The sequence below is a fragment of the Eimeria tenella genome, genomic scaffold (assembly GCF_000499545.2).
Source record: "Eimeria tenella Houghton genomic scaffold, Eth_scaff95, whole genome shotgun sequence".
Lineage (NCBI taxonomy): Eukaryota > Apicomplexa > Conoidasida > Eucoccidiorida > Eimeriidae > Eimeria > Eimeria tenella.
In genome coordinates this window covers 34463-57896 of record NW_013543472.1, presented here as the reverse complement: position 1 = coordinate 57896, position 23434 = coordinate 34463, and the positions used below count along the sequence as shown (strand labels likewise).

General features: G+C 52.1%; 5 protein-coding genes across 5 annotated transcripts; 3 read left to right on the top strand and 2 right to left on the bottom strand.

The window, feature by feature from the left end:
• On the top strand, window positions 1-1700 carry ETH_00022010 (DNA topoisomerase III alpha, putative; the record flags this gene model as incomplete). Its single annotated transcript, XM_013378707.1, has 7 exons — window positions 1-75; window positions 593-637; window positions 780-842; window positions 976-1164; window positions 1337-1371; window positions 1501-1547; window positions 1654-1700. 7 exons carry the CDS (start codon window positions 1-3, stop codon window positions 1698-1700), a joined length of 501 nt encoding a protein of 166 aa, XP_013234161.1.
• Window positions 1701-3827: 2127 nt separating this feature from the next.
• Window positions 3828-5062, bottom strand: ETH_00022005 (uncharacterized protein; the record flags this gene model as incomplete). Its single annotated transcript, XM_013378706.1, has 2 exons — window positions 3828-4193; window positions 4247-5062. The coding sequence occupies 2 exons, from the start codon at window positions 5060-5062 to the stop codon at window positions 3828-3830; spliced, it is 1182 nt and encodes a 393-aa protein (XP_013234160.1).
• Window positions 5063-6768: 1706 nt separating this feature from the next.
• On the top strand, window positions 6769-9865 carry ETH_00022000 (uncharacterized protein; the record flags this gene model as incomplete). The annotated part of the gene is made up of 6 exons (XM_013378705.1): window positions 6769-7461; window positions 7671-7715; window positions 7893-7987; window positions 8241-8340; window positions 8483-8579; window positions 8754-9865. 6 exons carry the CDS (start codon window positions 6769-6771, stop codon window positions 9863-9865), a joined length of 2142 nt encoding a protein of 713 aa, XP_013234159.1.
• A 4759-nt stretch (window positions 9866-14624) lies between these two features.
• On the top strand, window positions 14625-15995 carry ETH_00021995 (uncharacterized protein; the record flags this gene model as incomplete). Its single annotated transcript, XM_013378704.1, has 1 exon — window positions 14625-15995. One exon carries the CDS (start codon window positions 14625-14627, stop codon window positions 15993-15995), a length of 1371 nt encoding a protein of 456 aa, XP_013234158.1.
• A 1250-nt stretch (window positions 15996-17245) lies between these two features.
• ETH_00021990 (CAM kinase, SNF1 family, putative) lies at window positions 17246-23237 on the bottom strand (the record flags this gene model as incomplete). Its single annotated transcript, XM_013378703.1, has 6 exons — window positions 17246-20587; window positions 20845-20977; window positions 21421-21618; window positions 21801-21989; window positions 22298-22467; window positions 22668-23237. The coding sequence occupies 6 exons, from the start codon at window positions 23235-23237 to the stop codon at window positions 17246-17248; spliced, it is 4602 nt and encodes a 1533-aa protein (XP_013234157.1).
• Between the last annotated feature and the right edge of the window lie 197 nt (window positions 23238-23434).

The following is a 23434-nucleotide window of genomic DNA, read 5'->3' as shown; positions in this document are numbered from 1 at the left end:
ATGTCTCTCCAGGCCGGAAGCACGCAGCCTCCAACTCTCCTCACAGAGGCTGACCTTATCGACAAGATGGACAAGGTAGGTGGCACGCCTGGTTGCACTGCTTATCAATCCAACGCAGCGGGGCTTATTTTGCCCAGTGTGGTGTTAGTCTGCTGCGGGGAGTTGCTTCTGCGCAGCACGGCATCGGTACAGATGCGACCATGCACGAACATATACGCACCATTCAGGTAGGATTACTTTCCAGTATACCCGAGGCACACATAATAGTTGGGCTCACTTGGAATGCTTTGCTCACTACTGAGGAGCTCGAGGACCTCGGCAAACAAAAATGCGCTCGGGTTCTAGACTATGTCCCTTTCCAGGAACGCCACTATGCAATAAAAACTGAATCCCAGCAATTTAAACCCACAGAACTTGGTGTTGCTTTGGTTTTGGTACGTTGTTTTATTCTGTCAAGCTCCGCGAGGGTGCGCTAAATAAAGCGTTATATACTGGCTAATTGCGGCATTCATCGTGTCGCAGATTTTGTGCCGCTACGCACTAATGCCGCACGTTATCTTTTCCAGTAGCATCATATTATGTGTTGTTTCAGGGTTACCAACACGTTGGTCGACTCTGCAACGCAGACCTTTCACGGGTAAGGCGTTTTTTATCAATTCGCATTTATGTGCACATTAATTACAAGGAAATGCACCTGGAAGCGTGTTTTATTCTCGGAAGTACCTCGTTGAGGCTTTGGAAACAGCACATCACGGTGGTTTCGTTGGACGTCTTTTCAGCCAGACCTGAGGGCCAGCATGGAACGAGACATGACGCTGATTGCCAGGGGCGTTGAACGCAAGGTGAGGTGGATTCAGGACGTCCTGTTTTGTGCTTCGTTTTACATGTAGTGCAGCATAAATAACTTTTGCATTCATGCGTTTAAAAGGATTATCGTAGCTTTTTGCTTCTTGTGCCTGCGATTTGCAAATATAGGAAGATGTTATTCAGAGGCATGTGGGCACAGTGGCCGAGGTGTTTCGTCTTCTGCGCGTGCATATAGCGTTGCTAGATGAGCAGCTGCAGCGAATCTTCCCTCCGCCGGCTGCTTCAGACGCTGAATCTCGCGTCCTTCAAAGCAATTTTTGCATCTGTGCAAAGTGTGGTAACTCAATGGACCTTATGGTGAGACTTTGCTAATGACGGACTCCGGACTCCGGCTTCGCAGTTGTTTATTACTCACGTATGCCAGCTCAGGTGACTGGACACCAATTGAACCTGTATGGCGTAGTCCTCAGTCCATTTATCTTTGATGCCGAGGATTGACTTGACCTATTTGACTCATTTGCCGCCACAGGACACCGGAGGCGGAGCACAGGGCAACAGTTCAAGGTGGGGCTTCCGTTACCACGCATGTCGCGCAGTATTAGCAAGTATCTGCCGTCTTTTTTTGGATTACAAGATCAAATGACGCATTCGTTTGGCGTGAGATGTTGCGTGAAACTTTGTATATGCTTTCAGGCGCGGGAGGAGCAATGCGAGACACGGATCTGCAGATGCAAGCGGAGGTGAGTATGCACCCAGTAACACCATGCAGCTCCATAAGTATGCATGGCAGGTTGCGTTTTGTTTGTTTATCTACTCTGTTGGTTCGTGATTTGATTCCTTTCGCAGATCCAGGGACGGACCGCTTTCTTGTAAGTGTTGCCCATCAAGCATAAATGAGAAGGCACAACAAATAAATCTGAGCGTCTAGGTTCCCGTAATGGCTTCGTGCCCATTTTCGAAGCTGCCTGCCAGGTATAATCGATGCAAAAGGGCAAATTGTGGTGTTTTTTTCATATTTCAGGCATGCACAAATCGTTCAGCGTGTGGTCTCGTCCTGAGGCTACCAAAGCGCGGTTCTCTTTCTCTCACTCAACATATTTGCCCTTATTGCCAGTTCAAGGTAAACAGTTGCGCACTCTATACAACAAGTAGTTATGAATGTGAAATTCGCGCTGTTAAGCTTGGGTTGATTTCTGCTCTTCGCATTATTTACTCTTACAGGTACTTAACGTGGAAAACATGCAGACCCGAAAGTTACACAACGTCTGTCCGCACTGCTTTCTGAAGCCTCCTGTAAGTTTGCCTGATTAAAGGAAGTAGATTAAACACTTGTAAACTAGGAAGCTGCTGTTGTCCATGCTGAATTCTGGAGCCTCTGTCAGTTTGCCTGCTCAAAAAAAAACATAATTTTGCGCGTCACATCCATGCACTGCACTTTACGGCGCAGCATCATGTTCCAGCATGATGCTGCGCCGTAAAGTGCAACACAAAAGAACTCCGCTGCAGCCCGCAGACCGCTTCCGTGGTCCGCCGCATGTGTGGTCAACTCCGGATGAATTGCAGCCACAAGAAGCGGTGAATGCACCCAATGGCGAGCTACGGTGTTTCTCTTGCTGTCACCCGGTGGGTTGCCACTGTTTGCCTTATGACAGTTGGAAGCAACTTTACACCTCTGTCTACTGTTAGGTAAGTGCTGTGTCTGAATAAAAAATCACCCGAGAAAGGCTGGGTGATGCACTTTGTTCTTGCAGAGTTGCCGCCTTGCTCGGGGCCACATGTCTGGGGGGCCTAAGCCCGATCCTGGTCAGCCTGGTCATAGGCCTGGCTGACAGGCTGCATTTGGAGTCGAAGCGTGGGCGTGCGAAGCAGCAGCATGTCGCGGTACTTGCGATACGCGCGGTTTGCTCCTAATGGCATAAGCTCACATTCTACCGCAAAAGGGCAATCGACCAGGGATAAGGGAACAACTAGGGAATGAACGACAGGCGGCAAGTGACAGGTGGCAAGTGTCCTCAACGGCGAGGGCATGAGCAGCAGAATTTGTCTGTAATTCGCCGCTGCAGCTTCACCCCTCGTCAACCAGCACACCGTTAAAAGGGAGATGAAACCCACAATGAGATACTCACGAGCTCCTTCTTGTAGCGTTTTCCTCAGCTCTGCAGTGTTTAGTGATGTTGACATTCCAGTGCAATTGCATCCGAAAGTAGCGCTCTTTCAGCTACGAGCGAAACTTAGGGAAGCCGTACAGCATCAATTGATTTTTTGAAAAGAACCGCTCTAACGTTTGGCTACTTGAGTCACGAAGCGAATGGCTCTTTTGTGAATGTCAGGCACCAAGGTAGGCGCTAAAAGAAGGTTGCGCTTGGTATTAGTTGGCGAAGCAGCGTAGTGCAGCAAAACAGAAAATGCTCATCAGCTGAGCCTTGCTGGGTGTATCGCTTACAGCCATTTATATAACTTTTAAGACGCCGTACATTGGACATTCTTGGGGGACACAGCTCATATTGTGCTGCTGATCAGGCTGAAGGGGCACAACATACACAACACACACGGCGATACGCGATACGCGGCGATGACTGTCATAGTCGAGCCCGTGTCGCTTCCTTCTGCTAAAAAGCTGCTTGCTAAAGTTTCACCGGTGAATCACACGGAGAAGGTGGCCAAAGTTATCGCTTTGAAACGAAATGACTTAAAATTCAAAAGATGAGGTCTTATCATGGCTTAGGGGTTGACTTCTCGAAGAATAAACTCGGGCAGTTCATTGTTTATTACAACATCAAAAACAAAAGGGCCGATGCGCACGTGATACCCTGGTTCGCCTCGTTTACCGTTGAAGGCGATGCTCATGTCTCTTGCTTCGAGTGCAAGGTCTGTTGTTAAAAAGTTGGTATCGTCGAAGCCTCCACCAAATACCACCTTTCCTGTTTGTGGCGTTTTGGCTGTTAGCTTTCCCGAATATGCATGGTTTTTATCATCAGCGAGGTCGGTCTCAAGCTGTATGGAGTATTGTCCCGCTTCGTCTAAAGCATGTATGCATTTCGTAACAACAGAAGCAGAGGAAGGAGAAGGTAGTAACTACAGTTAAACATACGCTTCACAATGTTGATCCTGTCGTCAAAGTCACGAGTAACCCCGATAAGAAAGTCTTTGTTGCCAACTTCCGCGCCGTGGCGTTTTCCCTCAGGGTTTGTGTCGAATTTGATTCGCGCATCTTGGTAAGATGCAACAATCGACCCGGGACCTGCTGACGGGTTAATTCTTGCCTGCATCACCTGCATCGTCCCCACACTGACATCATGCTGCACGTTGTCCGGAGCCACGCTGCTGTGGACGGCGACGGGCCCTGCGTTGATTGTGCCTTCAGTGGTGTTGTTTCCGCTTTCAACCTGCAAGTCGTTTCAGGCGGAAGTGCCTCAGCCGCAACAGTTTACTAACCCACCTTCACCGTGTAGGAGCCGTGGGAAACGCCGACGGCGCCGCCCAGCTGCAGAGTCTTGCCGCAAGTGACAGTCACTGTTGAATCGCCGAACGCGAACTTGATGCTCCTGCGATCTGTCGAGTCGTAGCCAAATTCAATTGGAAAATCTGTTTCTTTTTCTTCGGGCGGAGGCTCGGAGACCATGGGAAGGGTCATTTGCATCACATCACTCATGACATCCTGCACAATGACCCTCAGTGCAGCTTCTGCATCCACCATCCAGTAGGGAACATCCGTCTGCAGAAGTTGATGAGAACTGAAATGCCACTCCATCCCCATTTCGCTTACCTTCACAAAAAGCACTCCGTTGGGACCCTCGTGCAAAGAATAGCCAGTTGCTGGGAACAGTGAAGGATTGTTGTGCAGCAAATCCACGGCTTTTTTCGTTTCTGAAATAAGCCATAGGTCGCTTTGGTGCTGTATATTTTGCGCCTCTTCTTGGATCAACGCCTGAACCAGCTCTCCTAAACTCTGTAGCATCTCGCTGCTGATGTGGGAATTCTTTAATGATATTGCATTTGCTCGGAGGATAGAAACGCGAGAAAACGGGTCTGCCCCGTCTGCGGGAAGCGAAAACGATCCCTCATATTCGATATTTTCCGTTGCACCGGAAAAGTCGGCAAACTCGTCGCTTTGTGAAGAATCAACTCCTGTGAAATCACCTGCGGTTGCCAGCTGGCTTCCGCACTGGTCAAGAAAATCGGGAACCACGCAAGCCCAGCAAAGAGCCACGGTCGCAGACTTGAGTGTTTTTGCTGCTGATACAGGCATTTGCATATGGACTATGTTCTTCGTGGCCTGAAGAATGCTACAAGGTGTAGCCAGATGAGATGCTACCAGAGGATGGCTCAGTCTTCGCTCGCACGCGGGTTACGAAGGTGGGGGCGTCTAGCCGACGTGCAGCAAATGGATACAAGATTCAGAGGATCCGTACAAAAACCTGGGGAGGAGCTGCCGGTCTCGTATGTGGCTCAGTTTCCCACACGGCGCCGGCTTATCGGTGACATGTCGGCTCCCGAGTAGTTCAGCAAGTGAAGAGCTGTGGAACATGCAGCTACAAGGTGAGCGTAATAGTCGCCAGACTTCTCGGCCTTCACCAAAAACATAAACCATAGCCGATAAAAATCATTTAAAGACTAGGAAACGGCAAAAAATAGCCAGTAAATATTTCCTGCACCCAGGCAGCGGTATGCTGGCACTGGTGAAGTGCCTATACACTTGCTTTGGCAGATTAAGCTATCTAGTTTCTTGCTTTTTGGGCCAGATGGAACTGTCCGTCTTGGAATTGTCCGTCTTACCGTTAATATGGGACACTTTACGTATGCACAGAGACCGTGTGAAGGCTTTTTAGCAGCTTGTTACTCTTGCGCTGTCTTTTTTCCTAATGAGTCTGGTCTGCTAGGAGGGTTTCCTAACTGTTTTGGGGAGAGAAGTTCAGGCACCTCTCGGATCTATAAAGTTGCGATCTGGTGTCTTTGTAGGAACCGTTGATTCCCTTGCTTTAAGCCAGGGAGCTGGAGAAATGAACTAAAAGCTTCCTCATCTCGATGTTTGCTCGTAGGTTCCAGACATTGAAACGTGCAGTTTTTGCAGTCTACAGGACCCGATGAGCCTGTGGCCGTAGCCACGAAGTTGTTTTCTCATTTTGCTCATTCGTAAGTCCGTGAATGCGCCTAACTGCGTCAAACGGAGGCGCTGTTCCGAGCCCAGCTACGGTGGTACAAATTGTGGCTTTGCAAAGCAGAAGTATGGTGAAACTTGGGAATCCGAAATTTCAGTGGCATCCCTCGGTTGCCTGCAGTTTCAAACCAACTTCTTGTAACTTTGTCTCTATTTAAAATGGGGTTAGGCTTCACTTTTTTGTTGTCGACGGGCAGGAGTGCGGGAAATTGGCTGCAGTCGGCAGCGCCCTGGCTCCATCTGCATGCTGAGTACAAGAACTTGACCACTTGAGGGCCTAAATTGTCTCTTTTCGTCAGCTTTACAATTTTTTCGATGTGGTGTATTGGTGTGTCCGTAACTAGTCTGTCGGCAGTGACCCCAACTCAACTTGCGCATGCTTCGGTGAGAATCCTCTTCATGATTTTTCATCATTTGACTGCCCAGACTCGAGAAAGCAGCTGATTCCTGTTAAGCAGTAGACGCAGTTCATTGTTCTTTCTTTTCTTCCGCTACAAAGACACGAATACATTCTGCGCAAGACCAGGCCCACCATGGCTGGCCGGGCTGGCCGTAGTGGCGCGGCACAGATTGTCCAAACAAGTGGGCCCGTACACTTGTGAGGCGAATATCACGAGGCATCTGCTGAAGCTTGGTGTTTGGCGGCCCTTGGCAAGAGCTGCCGGCGCTGTCCGCCGTGCAGTCGGCTCTGGCTGTCCTCCACGAGGATCCAGTGTCCAACCCAATCAGGACAGGAGCTGGCAGCAACTGGAGGCGAGCCGCTGCGCATTTAGCTGCTGCAGCAGCGCTTATTCTGTGGAAAAATGCATGGAGGGGATGACCGAGATGCCCTCCTCTTCGGACCCGTCGGCAGTGAAAGCCCCTCTACGCAGCATGCAATGACACCGCCTCTGGCTCCAGATGCGCGTCTGTTTCCCGAATATCCCGAAAGCTTGCCTTTCGATGAGCAGTGTACTGGTCATACTGCTGCTGACGTGGCTGAACATGGCAGAACAACAAACCAGAAGTGTGCCCTGCACCAGACCACACTTCGCCACCGCCACATATCTCTTTTTGCCTCCATAGAATTGGCTCGGCCGAATATCTCGCTGCAGACCCATGCGGGGGGCAGCGCCCCTTCTTCTTCGCATGCGGAAAGGTTGCACTTAGCGGCTGATCCGCCAGCTGTAGAGCCACTGGACACTCTGCCCCCTTATAGTCGGCCAGCTGGTGGAAGGACCAACGTCGCCCCCCTCTGCAGTTCCTCTCTTGCAGCTCCTGCTCAGAGCACTATATTCAAAGCTGATCCTCCTAAGGACACGAGCCAGCCACTGGTTGCGCAGCAAGAGGATGCAGCGGCGAGTCCGCTGCAGTACTACAATGTGTGCTCCCCTCCCCAGCCCAGCGGCAAGCCTGGTGAAATCTCAAGTAGTTTCAAGTCTGTCGACGGGCACCTTGCACGCAGCCGCATGGGGGATGCAGGTGCTCACCGATTCGTGGCGCAAGAGCTGCAGGAGGTGGGCTGGCAGCCGGGCCTGGGAAGCGAGAAGTGCACAGTAACCAAAGTTACACACAAAGGGGGACTCTCCCTATGCTATTGTGCGTAGCATTTTGGCATGCCTGCATGTTTCTTCACTTTGACAGTGTCTGAGGCGAGGCCGGCATGTTCTTACAATCTGTTTCTTCTTCATGTAGTGCATGGCTCTGCATTTTTTTGTGCGAACAGATAAATCGGATGATCCAGGCGAGAGCTGTTCGCTTGAAGCAACAGGTTTGTTTCAGAAGCAACTGGCATGAAATAAAGTTACTGACGTCCCATGCTTGCGTATTCAAGTATGCGCCAGCACATCTGAGGAGGCGCCGGTCCGTGCTGTTTGATTTTCCCTTGCATTTCAGTCTTGCGGTATATCACAGGAAAAAATTACTGTGTGCGTTGTTTTTTGTTTAGGAGGAAGGGATCTCGGTTGCTGTTGCTCAGGCAAACACCGCGCTGCGTCAGCATGCCCAGCAGCTGTTGAACCAGGCTGCAGAAAAGCTCGAAAGGTTCGTGGCTGTGCAACTGCGGTTTGCAGATATTGTCACCGAGGCAAGATCAAGGAAATCTGGATGTTAACACATCTCTCACAGCTCTCACAGCTTGCAAGCTAGCACTAGCCATCTTTCTTTTCTTGCACTGCTGTGCTAGTGGTCAATTAACGTCTTGTTAGTGGAGACTCACGCAGCGGCACAAAGGCTTATCTTTCTAGAAAGGCAGTAACAAGGTAAAAGAGTAGACGAATGGTGTGATGGATCCCAGGGTCGCAACGCAGCAACGTAGACGAACTGAAGTAGTTGCGGAGGAAGCCGCAGCCATTCTTCGAAGGGCTATGGAAGCAAGGAGATCTCTGCGCCAAGAGGTAACACACAGCTCTTGAGGGCTTCTTCTGCGGCTTGGCGGGTCGTTCTTCTTGGCTCTTTTCAGGAGTCACGGTAACGGTGACTGTGTGTGTGTTGCCCATTAGGTGTCAAAGTGACTGTCCTCTGGCCGTTTGTATGCAGAAGAGCATATTGGAGCAGGCTCGAAGGCAGTACCGTGAACAACAACAGCGGAAACATTTAGAAGCAGCACAAGCTCTTAATGTTGAACGTCGTCGTTGTGCGTGCAGAATTTTTTCTTTCTTGCTGTTCAAATTTGTCCTAAGCAAATTTGCTGCTGTGACGACTAGAAAACTCTCAGAAGCTGTAGATGTTCGCTGCTTTGAAATGCTATACAGGTGGCTTTAGTGAGGTATGTGAGAGCGGTGTTCGCATTGTGTTTTGCGGAATTCAGGCGTTGACCTGGAGGCGCAGGTCGAGGCACTGCAACAGGAAAACAGGCAGCTCAGGGCTGAGGTGCTCGCACAGCAGCTTCGGCTGCGATCGGGCAGCACGAACCCGCAACTAGGCAAAGCAGGCACATCCACTGTAAGACGAACGCGGCAAGCTGCTGGGTGCCAGCGAGTGCCTGGATGCCCCGCAGCGCACGTGCACCTCACAGAAACAGCGGCTCTCACGGCAGTGGCGGTACCTGCAACTGCAGCGGACGCGGCTCCGCGTGCGGGCTGTCGGGTATGCACAAGACGATCCGAAAAGATTTGTAATTTGAAGGACTGCACGACTCAACCTGTTGGGCGCCAAGCAATGGTCGATGTCCAGGTTAGGCTACCTCCTGCTCCCCCTCCAACTGCACCACCTCGTTCTTGCTGCAGCAAGAGGCATGCACACGCGGCAGAAAGCACTAGTCACGAGGGTGACTCAATCCAGCAGCAAATGCAGTCTGCAGAGCGTCGTGAGCCGCCAGAAGCGGACTCACCAGCTCATGGCGCTGCAACGGCACCTTCTAACCCTGAGCATTATCAAGCGTCCTTCAGGACACATACGCGTAAACACCGCAATGATTCTGCTGGCAGCAGTTCATTTCGTACGGATGAGTCCACCAGCAGCAGCAGCAGCATGAGCAGCAGCAGGAAACATGAGAGGAGGCGCAGCAGGAGGCGCAGAATGCGGCGAGAGGGCTCTCGACATTGCCGCTCTGCTTCTCGTGGATCGATCAGCACGAGTACCAGCAGCAGCAGCGCTGCGCCTCAGCGTATCGAAAATCACCGACAGCACCATTCTAGCGAACGAGCAAGCAGTGCGCGCCACCAGCGCATTTCTTTTTCCTTGCCAGAGCCAAAACTCCAGCAGCACGAGCTGCTGCGAACTAAAGAGAATTCATCTTCTGGATGCGCCTTGCCTTTGCGTGCCCAAGGCGGCGGTCAGAAGCCTACGCTTCGAGGAGATGTTGCAGAACGGCTACAAGCATCTCTTTTGCGGCTGCAGCAAAGACAGGCATTACACGACAAGATTCACAATATTGCAAAGCAGTTGCTGCACCCGCAGCGCAGCCCAACTACGCCCTAAGTACAGAGTCAACAAAAGCAACTTGGTCAAGGGCCACCTAGCTTTTTGCTGCTAGCGGTCTGGCAAACAGTCTAGGCCCTAGACTGTTTCATTGCATCAACAGAATTTCATAAATGGCTCTTCGGGTTCAAAGTACAGAGCCTGAGTTTGTTAAATGGACTCCGTTGCATTCCGTGTCAAACTGAAACAGGCCAGCAAGTATCTTCTTAGCAATTTAGTGATGATTAGATTTGTAGGTGCTGGCCAAACTGTTGGCGCAGTATTCGATGAATGTGGGAACTGACAGGCTGGAACATAAGGATACCCTTTTCAACAGTGGCCTCTTTTGTCTATTGCTATGCATTTGGCGTTAGGGTTTGGAGCAGTCGAGCAGCTCCTAAAGGGAAGAGATTTATATAGGGTTTCTTGGTCCTACATAATGGAGCATCTAGCTTTGAAAGATGCCGAACCACTTTTGCAGGTTTCCACTCTCTGGAGGCATCGCGGCAAGACCAGCCTCCCAAAATAACTTAGGATAACTCCCAAAAGTGTCAACAAAACTAGCAAACTGGCATGCTTAGCATCTGTTCTTCAGTGCTGCAGGATGCGTCAAAACCTTTGAGCAGCATATGCGGCGAGTGCTCTAATGTCAAAACATGAACAAAGGCCCATACAACGGTTCTACCTCCAATAGGACATGCAGAAGCCTAGTTTTGTCCGCGGAACTTACGAATTAAGGTTTCAGACTTCTGTTGGATGCAAGAACTCTGAATTACTGATAATACAAACTGGATGTGTTCAAAGCAGTGCCGTGAGTGGAAATTCCAAATACAAGGACCAACAAGGGTCACATTCTGTGAAGAGTTGCGGGCTGTGGGTGAACACAGCAGCTTCTGAATGTGACAAATGCAAGAAGATGGGGTAATTCAAGTTTCACAGCAAGTGGGACAGCTCTTGAGGCTGAATCAACCCCTGACAGACTCGAGGCCGGCACCAAATATACAAATTGACAGGGGCTCAAGCCCTTGCAAGTTGAAAATCTCGTAGGATTGCAGTTGGTTTGCTTCCCTTCAATGTTCACCACATGTTCGCCTAGACAACCGATAGGTGCAATATCTAACGAAAATGGAAAAATGCCGCGCGACAAACATCATGACAGAAGAAAAATCCGTTTGTTTGGGTCTGCAAAGCAACTATTCCCTTCTGCTTTACGATATTTATCGCTACGATTAGTTTTCTATCAAAGGATTGCTCGTGTCTGTACGGCTTCGACAGACCCGCACCACGGCGTGAATCCCAGAAAAGCTGGAGAGCGAATTTCAATAGCCGTAGCCGCGAAACTGCCTACGAACATACTTTTTCTGAATTTCTTCTGAGTTTTCCCGTCCGCTTACGTAGCAGCTGCTTCTACCTTCCTCAGTCTTTTCAGACATGCTCGCGGGCAGCAGAGCAACTCTGCCACCCAGAAGAGTCCATTTGCTGCCGAGGGTCAGCTTTCTAATGCCAGACCCTTCTCTTCTTCTAAAGTGGCCTTGGCTTGTCCTGCGTCAGCCCCCTTCCGACCCACAGTTTCGTCTCTTCTCAGCATACACCAGACGAGATCTCACTTGAACAAGTACATCAAGACGCGGCAGCTTGTTGCAAGAACGTGTGGACGACAACGATCTGACGCATTATTTCCAGCCTCTATTTGAGCTGTTTCAGTTAGCCACTATACGCGATTAACTGAAAAGCGTCCTTGTCGGAGCGTCAAAGCGCTCATATGACGCAAAAATGAAATCGGACTTGCTCGATGGGCCCGACCTGTTTTTCTTGAGCAGGTTTAGACAAGACGCGCCCAAGAATGTCTTCGCCGAGCCAGGGGCTACAGGTACACTTGTGTTGAATAACTTATGCACGAGCGACGCCCACGACATGAAACATTTCAGATGCAGCAAACACAAGCATGGGCATGGCGGCAGCCACCTTCTCTGGTGTGTGGCCAACAGCAGCCATTGAAGCCCTAAACCCTGCCCTGGATCCAGCTGTTGATGAAGATCATAAGAGGCTGCATGCAGGCCGGACTTTCGGGCCAATACAGCCGCCTCTGAGGCCCGTAGAAGCGCTGCTGCCCAAGACTCGTGATAAGCAAAAGATCTTTCCGGGTGATTCCGTTGCTGTAGAGGAACAGCTGTTGAGATCCCCCAGTCACCGTGACAGGAGTGAAGCAGCGGCAGAAAAGAAACAGCATTTCAACTTGCTGCATCAGCCAGCGAAGAAAGGCTTCTCACTGCACAAAGGACGCGCGGCCGCTGCTGATGCCACTGACTTGCTCCCGAGACTTCACATATTGCAAACTAACACCCGACACGCTGCAGCTATTCCTTTCTTGCAATGCCAGGTGCAGGGCTTTCTTCAAAGTTGAAAATTACTCCTGCTGTTTTTGGCATTCTTCACAAGCTGTGTCTTGAGACTCTTAAAAGGGATACTTTTTTAGCTGCTGCGGCCCCAAAGGATCTCAGGCAGCAGCTGCCGCCTCGAGGATATTCAAGGCAGTAGCCGATGCTTAACTCCTTCGAATTATGCCAAAGGCCTCTTCGTTTTAATTCTGCCCAGGCTGAAAATTCTGCCTTGGTTTGGCATAAGTGCAACAACAGAGCTCTTCACTTCAAATTATTTGTACTGGCATAAAAGCTCTCGATGTCCAGTGGCTCTGGCAGTCGTTTTGGCTTGCCCACAGCTTCTTACCAATTACTCTCTAACTTCATACAACTCCACTACCAAAACTGCAAACTTCGAGCGATGTCTCTAGGCCATTCTCTCCATCAGATCTCTTAAGCCAAAGACTCCTTTTACTGCCTACTAGAGGCGCACACTTTCTCCTTTTGGGATGGCCAGTGATCATTCGCGAAATGCTTTGTGCCTGTACGACATGGGACGTTGGCGTGCTAACTGTGCAGTCAGCCCCTCAAACTCTGCGTCCCAAGATGGAAAGCTTTAAATTTTTAAGTTTCTGAGACTGAGGCCGGAACATCATAAGTGGTGCACTCTCGCTGTTGATTTGATATTGGGATTACAAATAGCTGCATGTGATCCTCAGTTCACAGCCCATGGGATCATACGGAATCTTGCGCGGGTCTAGTGCATCTGGGGTGGATAGAAGAATAATTCTGCTTGAAACAATTCTTTGTCGCCGGTAGAAGGACCAATTCACTGGGCCTGTCATTCTTGTATGGAAGTAGTGGATATTTGGATGCTGCCATCAACATTCGATGCAGCGGCTACATAGTAAACTTCACAGAATAGAGGAACAACAGTGAGAACATTCAAGGCACAGCGTAAAGTTTAATGGAGATGCGGGGAAATAACGGAGCACTACCCCGAAAAAGGGATAAAGCGAGTGTACGTGGTTGGAATAGATACCTGATTGTTTTGTGTACGCTATTGAGCTGTTCACACTGCTAATATCCCAACTCCAAAACTACTCTATTCTTTAAAAATTACAAAAATTGCAGATATATTGTGTGGGATATCACTGAATTTGCAACTAGAGCTCGTCTACCTCAAGTCGACCCTGAAAGAAGTTCCGAAACAAGTCAGGGCTACTCAGATCCTGAGGAGCCAGCAGCATTCGCCAGACATATTACAACTGCCGAATTATAAGACTCAATGGGAACGCCGATGCTTACTGTCAAGCACTGTAGCTACCAGAGTCGAGCATCGTTTGTCATATGGAGCCTCAACCAATGATCGTCTGGGCATTATTGCCCAGTCAGGATATAATATTTTCCCTTCGTTCTATTCTCTCAAGAAGTTTAAGGGACTTGAACGGCAAAGAGGAGGTCGTTTGGAGAGACTTCCACTTATGCACAGTCGCTGGCTTTGTCGTCGGCGCTGGCTTCAATTAGCCCGCCAGACAGGAACCTGTGGACGAGATAACCTTCGTGCACCTATTTAAAGCACTTAATTGATCTATGGAAAATGCTTTCATGGCCTATTTCCACTATCTCTCACTGTCTCTAACGCTTTTGATATAATTCTCCCGGGCGCAGGTTTCATTTGAGTACGCCAACTGAACGGGAACTAGGCCATCTTTGCATGGTCGCGCGCCGGTCACTCCAGTAGAGCCCGCTAACTAAACCATGCATTAATTTATGCAGGTAAAAAATATTTCGAAACCGTTCCTCTTTTCAGAGCTAAAGGTTTGGGGACAGGGTCTGGCTGTTTCCGTTCTTGCGGTCATGTTGTGCCAAGCAACACAAGCGGTCACCCACCAGGACTCCACGCCGCTCGCGGGTACACAATGGCAGCACAACCGCTGCAACCACACGACGCACATTGAAACAGTCATTCTCTTCTATAAGCACATTTATTTGAGCACTTGTATGTGATAAGACGTAATTGTTTGTTTTTACTTACGAACTTTCTTTAAAAGAACACGAACAACGAGAGACATCGAGCATCAGCAAGCTGTCACCTTCAAGCACCGTCGGCCTGAGCAAGGCATATTGAAGACCCTCCAGCTCTTTCAGGCTCGTCAACATACTAAGTTGACAATTTTGAATCGCTGTATCTCCTTCAAGGTGCAAGGCCACGAATCCCAGCTTGGCACGAGCACTCCAGAAGAGTGTCGAGTGTCCACTGCAACCGACAGCAGATCCGCTGCGTGATAACCGCTTTCAGCGCCACCCCTTGTCCAGCTTCCCTTGCACATCCTATTAACAGGGGACCATTAACATTTTTTGCCTTCATCAGTATCTGAAAAGGGAATTTGCCGCTAGGCTCTCTAGAAGTTACCGAGATGGCGGCTCTAAGCATCAGTGATGTCTCAACCAGATCCAGTGATGAGCTGGACACAATGACAACACGTGTACCATCACGCGTTCAGTCTGAGGCGAACACAGTAGTGGGTGGTGATGAAGAGGAGTTGGAGGCCGCTCGTGCTGCCTCGGTAGCCATGGGCATCACGTACTATCCCACGGGAAAGAAGGTGCTCTCCAACGCCTCTCAGTGGGAGCCAACCATATTCAGCAGCTTGAACGCCTCTGAACTGCTGAGTCGACTGCGCATCTGCTCTTGCATTGACACTGAACGCATGGAAATGTTCCGATGCATATTTGTCGAAGAGAAAGATGATTACGAAGGTTACGTGGCCTATCTGAGAAGCCGCCTCGCTGCACAGCCTCGAAATTACACACAGACAATGCCTATAATGCAGGCTCTGGTTGACGAAATGGAAGAAGATCTGCGGGAAGCACAGAATTCTTTAAACACTGTGATCAGAATTGCCGCAGAAGTGCACGCGCGTACACTCGAGCTAACCAAAGAATACGAACAGCTGGATGATGAGCTGGTTCAGTTTGTTGAAAGAGAGGCTGCTGAGCCTGAGCAGAATGGGCAAGATGAAAACGAAGAAAGCGCTGAAGCAGCAGAAGGCAAAGCGCGCAAGGGCCTAATTTGTGATGCGGTTGCAGCAAAGGAAAAAGAGCAGAGAAAGCAGCTGCGCATTATCTTCACAGAACACAGAAGGCTTGAGCTAGTTGAATACGGAGCTTCTGTATTCCCCTTTAGCTTGAACACTTTTGCCCCTCTTTGGGGTGAATCTGCAGCCATGCCGCCACCACCCCTTCCTACTCCAGTTTCCCCCGCCTCTCCGTCAGAACAACGGACTCCCCGTATACGCATCGAAGAATCTGCTGCTACTTTTGATCCTCTTCAAGCCGCTGTAGATACCCACTCGAGTCAGCTTCAACAGTTTCTGTTGCCAGAAGGGGAGGTGGAGGTGCCTGCGCCTGCAGCCGGCAGCCAGTTGCAGCTGTGGATTACTCAGATGGAAAACACAGGAACAATAAATGAAAGCTATGAAACGTTCCGCAGCTTCGACAGCAGGGAGGCTTCATGCGGAACGGAAGACAGTCGTCGTGGGCGTTCACTTCGCAGCCGTTATGGTCCTTCAGGTAGGAACAGCACAGAGGCCGTTTGCCACGGTGACCCATCTTTCACATATTCTGTTTACGACGGCAGCCCTTCAAGGCTATCCGACTTCAGCGATGACTTAGATCAAGCAACAATACTTGCATGCCAATTGCTGCGCTACACCCCCGTGCCAGTTGGAGCCAGATCCGTAAGCAGCCCGCCAGCCTTGTCGAGATCAAGGGAGGCACGGCCATGAGCAAGTGGTGTCAGTCACAAATTCAATAAGTCGGCTCAAGTTGCATTCAACTTTGAAACAGCCATCAGTATTCATCATCGTCATGTGTTGGGCACTGGCAACATACACCTGAATCGCGGTCGCCGCTGCATCAAGGCGACAGCAGAAGGGGCAAAGCTGTTTGTCACAGCTAATCCGCTCTATCAAGACCAGCAGAAGCAGCTGCGTCACAGCAACTGCGTTGCAATTGAGTAGTATACGCAAGTGTGAAGTAATGATAAATATATTTTAATAGGGACGCAGAAGACGGGTTGAGAAATTACCTTCGCCCTCCAAACGCAACTGGATGACATAAGAAGTCGCGTGAATATACGCGTCTGTCAGTTGCTCGCCAAAGCGTTTAAAAAAAATTTTATTGCGAAGATGCTGGGGTCTGTCCACAGCAGATTGCTGCTACAATTTGGAACGACACGCAATAAACACCCTTTCTTAATTCTTCTTCGTAGGAATCCATGACATGCGCTCCATTCAGACTGCTAACAGTTTTCCCTCATAGAAGAGGCAGCACAGCGCATAGCACATATGTATAGGGCACACTGACGTACAGGCTTACAATTAGTTTATGGAGGCTCTCAGGTAAAGCAGAGCTGCCATCAGTAGCTCTGCTCTGGCATTTGGCCCAAGCGCACCTGCTTATCTATTGCTGTTAAAAGCTTAATTTTAAACAGTTGTGCTAAAGATTCATATGCTTAGGTGGAGCTCGTTTGTCCGAACAAAAAAAAAGCGGAACCGCCACCTGTTACCCGCTGCTCTGAAAAGTGAAACTCATTTCGGGAACGGACTTGTTACCTATTTTCCGTTGCTTTGGGAAATGGTACGTAGCCAGCAATCACACAAAATTGCTTTAGTTTGACCAGCTCATAATTTCTTAGTTGACACTCTAGTCTTGGCTGCAAAGGCCCATCAGGGGAGTGAAACACAACTATGCTGGTGGCTGCTCCGTGTTTGCAGCTGGCATTGCATCTGCTCTGATTTGAAACAGCGATCAACCTTTTAATCTAGCGAAAGCTTTTCAACTATTTTGGGCGTAGCCACACCCTTAAAGGCGCCATGCCTGCTGGCCACTGGCTTTCCCTACAGAGAGCGGTGTTTCTACTTCAAATCGTTTCTATCACGGCTCACATGTGTGGCCTTGTATGCACTGACGCACGCGTGAGACTGAGATTAAACACTTAGCGCATGCATTGGCCCGGCTTTCGGCCGCAAATCAGCTAAGTCCCTTGCGAGAAGCTGCGGTTGCGGGTGTTGGGCGCAGAGCTGGCCACTGCCACAGCCGCCCGAGAAGCAAGGGCCCCCAATGGCCGGCTGGAGCACTTTGAATTTCTCCCAGCTACTCTATTGCGGGCCAGAGGGACCCCCCGCCTGTGCTGCACCTTCCTTTCGACGTGCTGCTGCGGCTGCTCTGGGAATCCAGCAGGATTCAATGACACAGTTGGCTCAGCGGCAGCAGCACTAGAGACTCCGTAGTTGCTGCAGTGACTGCTGCTTGATTTGCTGCTGGCTCTAGCGTCCACCTGCTTGTCTAGGGATCTCCTATTTGCAGCTAGCGTGAACCCTGGCACGCCCGCAGATGAAGCGTGGGAGAGAGCTTTAGCAGTTGCAGTTTGTTTTGCTGCTGCTGCTGCAGTGTAACCGCTGCTACTGGTGAGGCGCTGCAGTTTTGTGCTCGGAACTGTCGCTGCTCCTCCAAGAGCCAACCTCAGCTGTACACGGTTCTCTGCTGCTGCGACTCCCAGGTGAGGTTTCTGGTCCAGCCCAGTCGCTTTCATGTTGCTTCTCCGTAAACTATCGGTTGTTTCTGACCGTCGTCGGGGCTTTTGCACAGCACGCGAAGAATTTGCTGCTGGTGCTGCAGCAGCAGTTGCTGTTGCGGCCCCGGGCCTACCCAGACGCAGGGCTGTGCGAATGGAGGCTGCAGCTGGTACATTCGGCTGCTCTGTCTCAGCAGCATTGCATGCAGGCTGCTGCTGCTTCTGCGCTGAGAACGCCACCTGAGAAGCCCCTGCCGCAAAAGCTGCGGACTTGGCTTTGGCTGCTGCGAAAGATCTCAAAGAAGGAAGCCGAGCTCTTGTGGGGAGAGTTCCCGCTCGGAGTCTTGTGGATAGCTCCCTGGGCCCCCCCGCTCCTTTTTCCTCGTGGCCAGCAGCTGCTGCTGCCTTTGTTGCAGCAGCTGCTGCAGTGAGACTGCGGCCCAGGGACATCCGAGCAGTCATGCAGGCTCTGGCTGGGAGTTCCTCAGCCGTTGATTTCCGAACTGTACACTTTGGGAGCGCCACAGGGTTGCGGCGCAGCGCCAGGCTGCGGTGAGTGTATGACCCTCCCCTTGCTGTTGCTGCTGCTGCTCCTGCTGCTGTGTCTGCTGCTGCAGCCCCACCGGCTTGCAGCGAGCCCCTACAGGCGCCCAGAGTCAGTGGGAGGGCCTTCTGTAGGCCATTTCCAGCTGAGGGCTTAGCTGGGGCCCCAGTGGGTTCCGCTTGCCGCCGCAGCAGCTGGGGGTTTTGAGTCATTGTTTGGACTCGTTCAGGGGCCACTGCTGCCTGTTGCTTCTGCTGCTGCTGCTGCTGCTGCTGACTTTGCATTAAGCGCCGGCCCTGTCCACTGCTGAGCTTTGAAGAATACTGCAAATGACGCTGCAGCTGTTCCGGCGTTTTCTGCTGCTGCAGACGAACGTCACCATAGGGGCTCAAGGGCTTTACAAGCCTATTGGGAACACTGAGGCCCCCAGAAGTCGAGGGTGCAGGCCGAGCCATGCTGCTGCTGCTGCTGCTGCTTCCCCTGATGCAGCTGCTGCTCCTGTTTCCAATGGCATTTGTTGCAGCTTTCCACGGAGCCGGAGGGCCCCTGGGAGTGGCAGAGGTAAGCGTTTCGAGCCCTTTGCTCCTAGCCTGGACTGCAAGGCGCTGCACTCGCCTGGCGTTGCTGCTGTTGCTGCTGCTGCTGCCAGAGGCCTTTGCGAAATTGCAAGTAGCAGATATTGTTCGATTGAGCGTGATGCTGCCTTTGCCGCATTTAGACTGCAGCAGCAAAAGAGCATCGCTGGCCTCCGGCGGCTGCACTGCAGCAGACGCTGGAGGGCTTGGGGCTGTTGTTCCGCAAGCTGCTGCTGAGGGGCCCGGCTGCCCGCGCACATTTTCGTTTGCTGCAGGGCCCTTAGAAGCGCTCGCGGCAGGTTGTCCTGCTGCAGCTGCAGCAGCGGCAGCGGATGCAGAGGCTAGCCCTCTTTTTGCTGCTCGTGCTGCTGTGGCAGCAGCAGCAAAGACCGCCACCTCCTGCTGCAGACGAACCCCGCGCCCCTGCTGCAGTGTAACTGGGGTGAGGGAGCAGCGGGGAGACAAGAGAGACTGCAGCATTCTCCGCGGAGTCTTGGGGGGTCCTGCAGCAGCAGCAAATCGGTGGCTGGAATGCTGAACTTCTCTTGCTGTCAGGGGCCCTCTGAGGATCCTGTCTTCAGTTCTTTGGCCTCCCCTTTTTTCAAGGTCCTGCTGCAGATGCTCGCTCCGCAGCTGTTGGTTTTGCCGCAGCACGATTTGCTGCGGCACCAGCTGCGCTGCCTGCATCGGCTCGCCGCAAGAAGGCTGCTGCTGCAGCGGCTGCGCGGACTGGAGCAGCTGCAGCTGCTGCTCGCAGCGTGGCTGCTGCTGTTGCTGCTGCAGGGTTTCGAAACGCTCTCTTGAAGCACTCTGTAGGTGGCACTGGTGTGGGGTGTCGGGGCTGCAGCAGTTCTCTTCTGCACTCTCCGTGCTGCTGCTGCTGTTGCGGTCACAAGGCAGCGCAAGGGTCATAGCCGAGGCCTCTACCTTTCCTCCGAAGCGGGGTGAAAATGGTCCACTTTCACTTGCTGAGGGCTGCTGCTTCTGTTGCTGCTGCTGCTGTTGCTGTTGCTGTTGCTGCTGCTGGTGGGCTTGGGCTGCCTCCGCCTTGGGAGATGATAAAGCTGAATTGCCCCCACCGCTTCCTGTAAGCTTTGCGCCACTTTTGGCTTTAGCTCGCGGCTTCGGGGAGCAGCGGCGGTCAAGCGCCTTCAGCTGCCTCGCCGTCACCTGCCGCTGCTGCTGCTGCTGCTGCTGCAGTGCCGGCTGAAGACAAAGAGGCAAAGACTCGACTGACCTGCAAGGCCCCTTCAGGGTCCTTTTCCCTGCAGCAACCGCGGGCCCCATTAGCCCCCCCGAGTTTAGTGGGCCTTTCCGCATTCCTTTTGCTTCAAGTGGAGGGCAGGCTGCGGCCAGCTGAGGCAGAGGAGCAGCAGGCGCCACCGCAGCAGTGGCTGCCGGTCCATCTGCTGCTGCAGCAGATGCTGCGGCAGCTGCTGCAGCAGATGCCGCAGCAGCGGATACTGCTGCAGCAGCAGATAGACGCTCTGGAGAAGGATAAGGCGATGCAAGCTGCGGCACGCCCTGGCTGTCGGGGAGCGCCTGTCTTTGCTGCTGCCTCGCAGCCGCCGCCTCCTCTTCTCGCCGTTTCTTTGTGCAGAGTAGATGAAAGCTGCAGCACCCACAGTCGCTGCTGCAGCAGAAGAGATGCAGCTGCCAAGGAGGAGCTGCTAAAGAAAGAATCTGCGCTAAGACAGAAAACAAAAAGGGAAGGGAAGAGGCCTACGTGGCGGCGTGGGGCCCCACAGGGTGGCAGCGGATGTGGCACTCGAGGGCTTCCAGTGAATAACCGCAGCGAGGCATGAGCTCCAGGATATCCCGCCTCAGCTGCGTGCGCACAGTGCAGGTGCCCCAAACCCTAAACCCTAAACCCTAAACCCTCAGCCATAGAGCCTCAGGCCCCGGGCTTCAGGCCGTAAACCCTAGCAGGCCACACCCACCTGAACTGAGGGAGGCCGCAGCCACTCCGCGCAGGCCCGACAATCGGCCACGCAGCAAACAGGGGGCCCGAAGGGCCAACGAGAAGTGAAGAGGCCGCGGGGGATTTGCACGAATCCTTTGCTGCCGCTCAGCCTGCACGCCTATGTACATTGTGTCTGCAAGTGAACACTTTTGCTGCAGTGTCAGTGGAGAAGGGAGCACGTGAACACTTTTGCTGCAGTGTCAGTCAAGAAAGGAGCTCTCATTAGTTCTATAATTCTTTCGAAAAGCGGCAAATTGCTCTCCTTATGCATTCTTCTCACGCAGGCTGCAACTGGAAAAGCAACAGCAACATGTGGGGGTCCTGCAGTGCCTCTATTCATATTTTCCAGCAGCAAAAATGCAAACTGTGCACACGTCAGTGCAAAAATCCAAACAACAAAGGACACAGGCGCCCTTTATTTCGTCCATTGTGTTGAGCCGTAAAAGACGCCCTGCAGCGTATGACCCTTTGAGCCCCAGCACTAATGCATAGAATGGGGCACGCAGCAGCAGCTGCTGCAGCAGCTGCTGCAGCAGCTACTGCAGCTGCTCACCAGGGGTGCTGCTTGATCTGGAGGGGCCCAAGCCTCTTGAGAGGGTTGGTGTGGAGAATGCCTCTCAGCAGGTTGCTGGCCTCCGGGCTGATGTCTTTGGGGCAGCCGAAATTGCCGCTGACGATGCGGCGGTAAAGACCCTCAGTTGTGTTGTCTTCAAAGGGGAGGCGGCCCACCAAAAGAGCGTACAGGATAATCCTGAGCAAAAAGGAAAACAAATGGGGAAGTGAACACAGCCGAGGCCAGCTAAGTTGAACTTCTTGCAGGAAAAGTGAAGATTCCAGCAACAAACGGGCATAGGTTGAGACTCAGAGCGAAGATGCTGCTCTTCTTGGTGCTGCCGCTGCTGCTGCTGTTGCTGCTGCTGCAGTCCTGCTCACCCGCAGCTCCATATGTCGACGGCCAGCGGCGAGTAGAGCTTGCCTTGTACAATCTCTGGTGCTGCGTAAGAGGGGGATCCGCATGCAGTTTTGAGCATTGTTTTGTGTCTGTAGATGTTAGAGAGGCCAAAGTCAACTATCTTTATGTTCAAGGATGAATCCAGCAGCAAGTTTTCAGGTTTCAGATCTCTGGAAACAAGACACAAAGACAGACAACATGTGCAGATTAGTGAAGGGCTGCGCAGCAAATGTGGCCTCGCACACACTATTTAACATAATGAACAGAAAAGAAATAGGGGGTCCCCCAGGAGGCCACCCTTATTGCAAAAATGCTTGGGGGCCCCAAGGTAGGCAGAAACTTGTCCGCTGCAGCAGGTTCTTCGTTAGCTGCTGCAGCTTGGCCGTTTGGGGAGAGATAATTGATCATTTTTCTTCCAGAGAACCTCAACTGAGTCAACTGTTTGAGACTTTATTAAATAGATTGAAAAGCTCTTCACCTGTGGCAGATGCACATGGAATGCAGCGCTTCCACTCCCGAGAGGATTTGCCTGAAAAACCGCCGCGCTGTGTCTTCATCTACGCGTTGTCTTTGCACAATAAAGTCAAACAGCTCCCCGCCGTTGGCGAGTTCCATCACCAAATACAAACGGGAAGCAGTTTCCACTATCTGCGGACTCACGCACAAATACAAGTCAAACACAAAACATTTAACTGCAGAGCCCGCGGAAGCACTAGGAGGAAACCTCGAAAGATGCGCAAGCCAAGAACCTGCATGAAATGCGCCAAAATGCGGATTTCAGGAGCTGCTGCGAAGCGGCAGCAGGAAAGCTGCTGCTGCTGCTGCTGCTGCTGCTGCGCGTGTCGCACCTCGAGCAAGTGTATGACATGGGGGTGTCTGACGGCCCTCAAAATGTGTATTTCTCTGAGAACTCTTTCCGCGTCTTCTGCTGCCTTTAATTTGTCCTTTTCCATGACTTTAATGGCCACACACTCGCCCGTCAATGCATGCGTTCCCACGCGAACTTTGCCAAAAGTGCCCTCTCCTATGGTGCGCCCCAGAAAGTAAGACCCCACGAGCTTCTCGGGGGCCCCACGAGTCAGCGCCGACTGCAGCTGCGCACTTTCACTTCCCCAGCTTCCCTCTGGGCCCCCAAGACCTGTGGGGCTTTCTGCAGCTCCGAAAGTCTCAAAGAACTGGGCCGGGGGCCTCTCCTGAGTGCATGCAGCAGGGGCTGGTGGCTGCAGCTGATCTTGGCTGCTGTCAGCGGGCTGCTGCGCAGGTGGTTCTTGCCGGTGGGTCAAAAGGGGGCCCCAGGGGCCCCCCGTCGAGGCCTTGCTGCTGGAAATTATTTCCCCCCTCAAGTTCACTGTGCCCGGCCGGGGGCCCCTCTCTGTCACAGAGCCTCCTGCTGCCTTCCGCAGTTTGCTGCCCCCCATGCAGCGGATCCTGCGGGCCTCCAGCTGCTGCACGAGGCTTTGCACGCGATTTCGGGAGGCTCGCGGGGTTTCGCTGTGTGGCGGGGGGCCCTGCAGGCTGCTGCTGCAGTCCGCAGCAGCAGCCTGCAGGGCCCCCCGCCACACAGCGAAACCCCGCGAGCCGCCCGAAATCGCGTGCTAAGCCTCGTGCAGCAGCT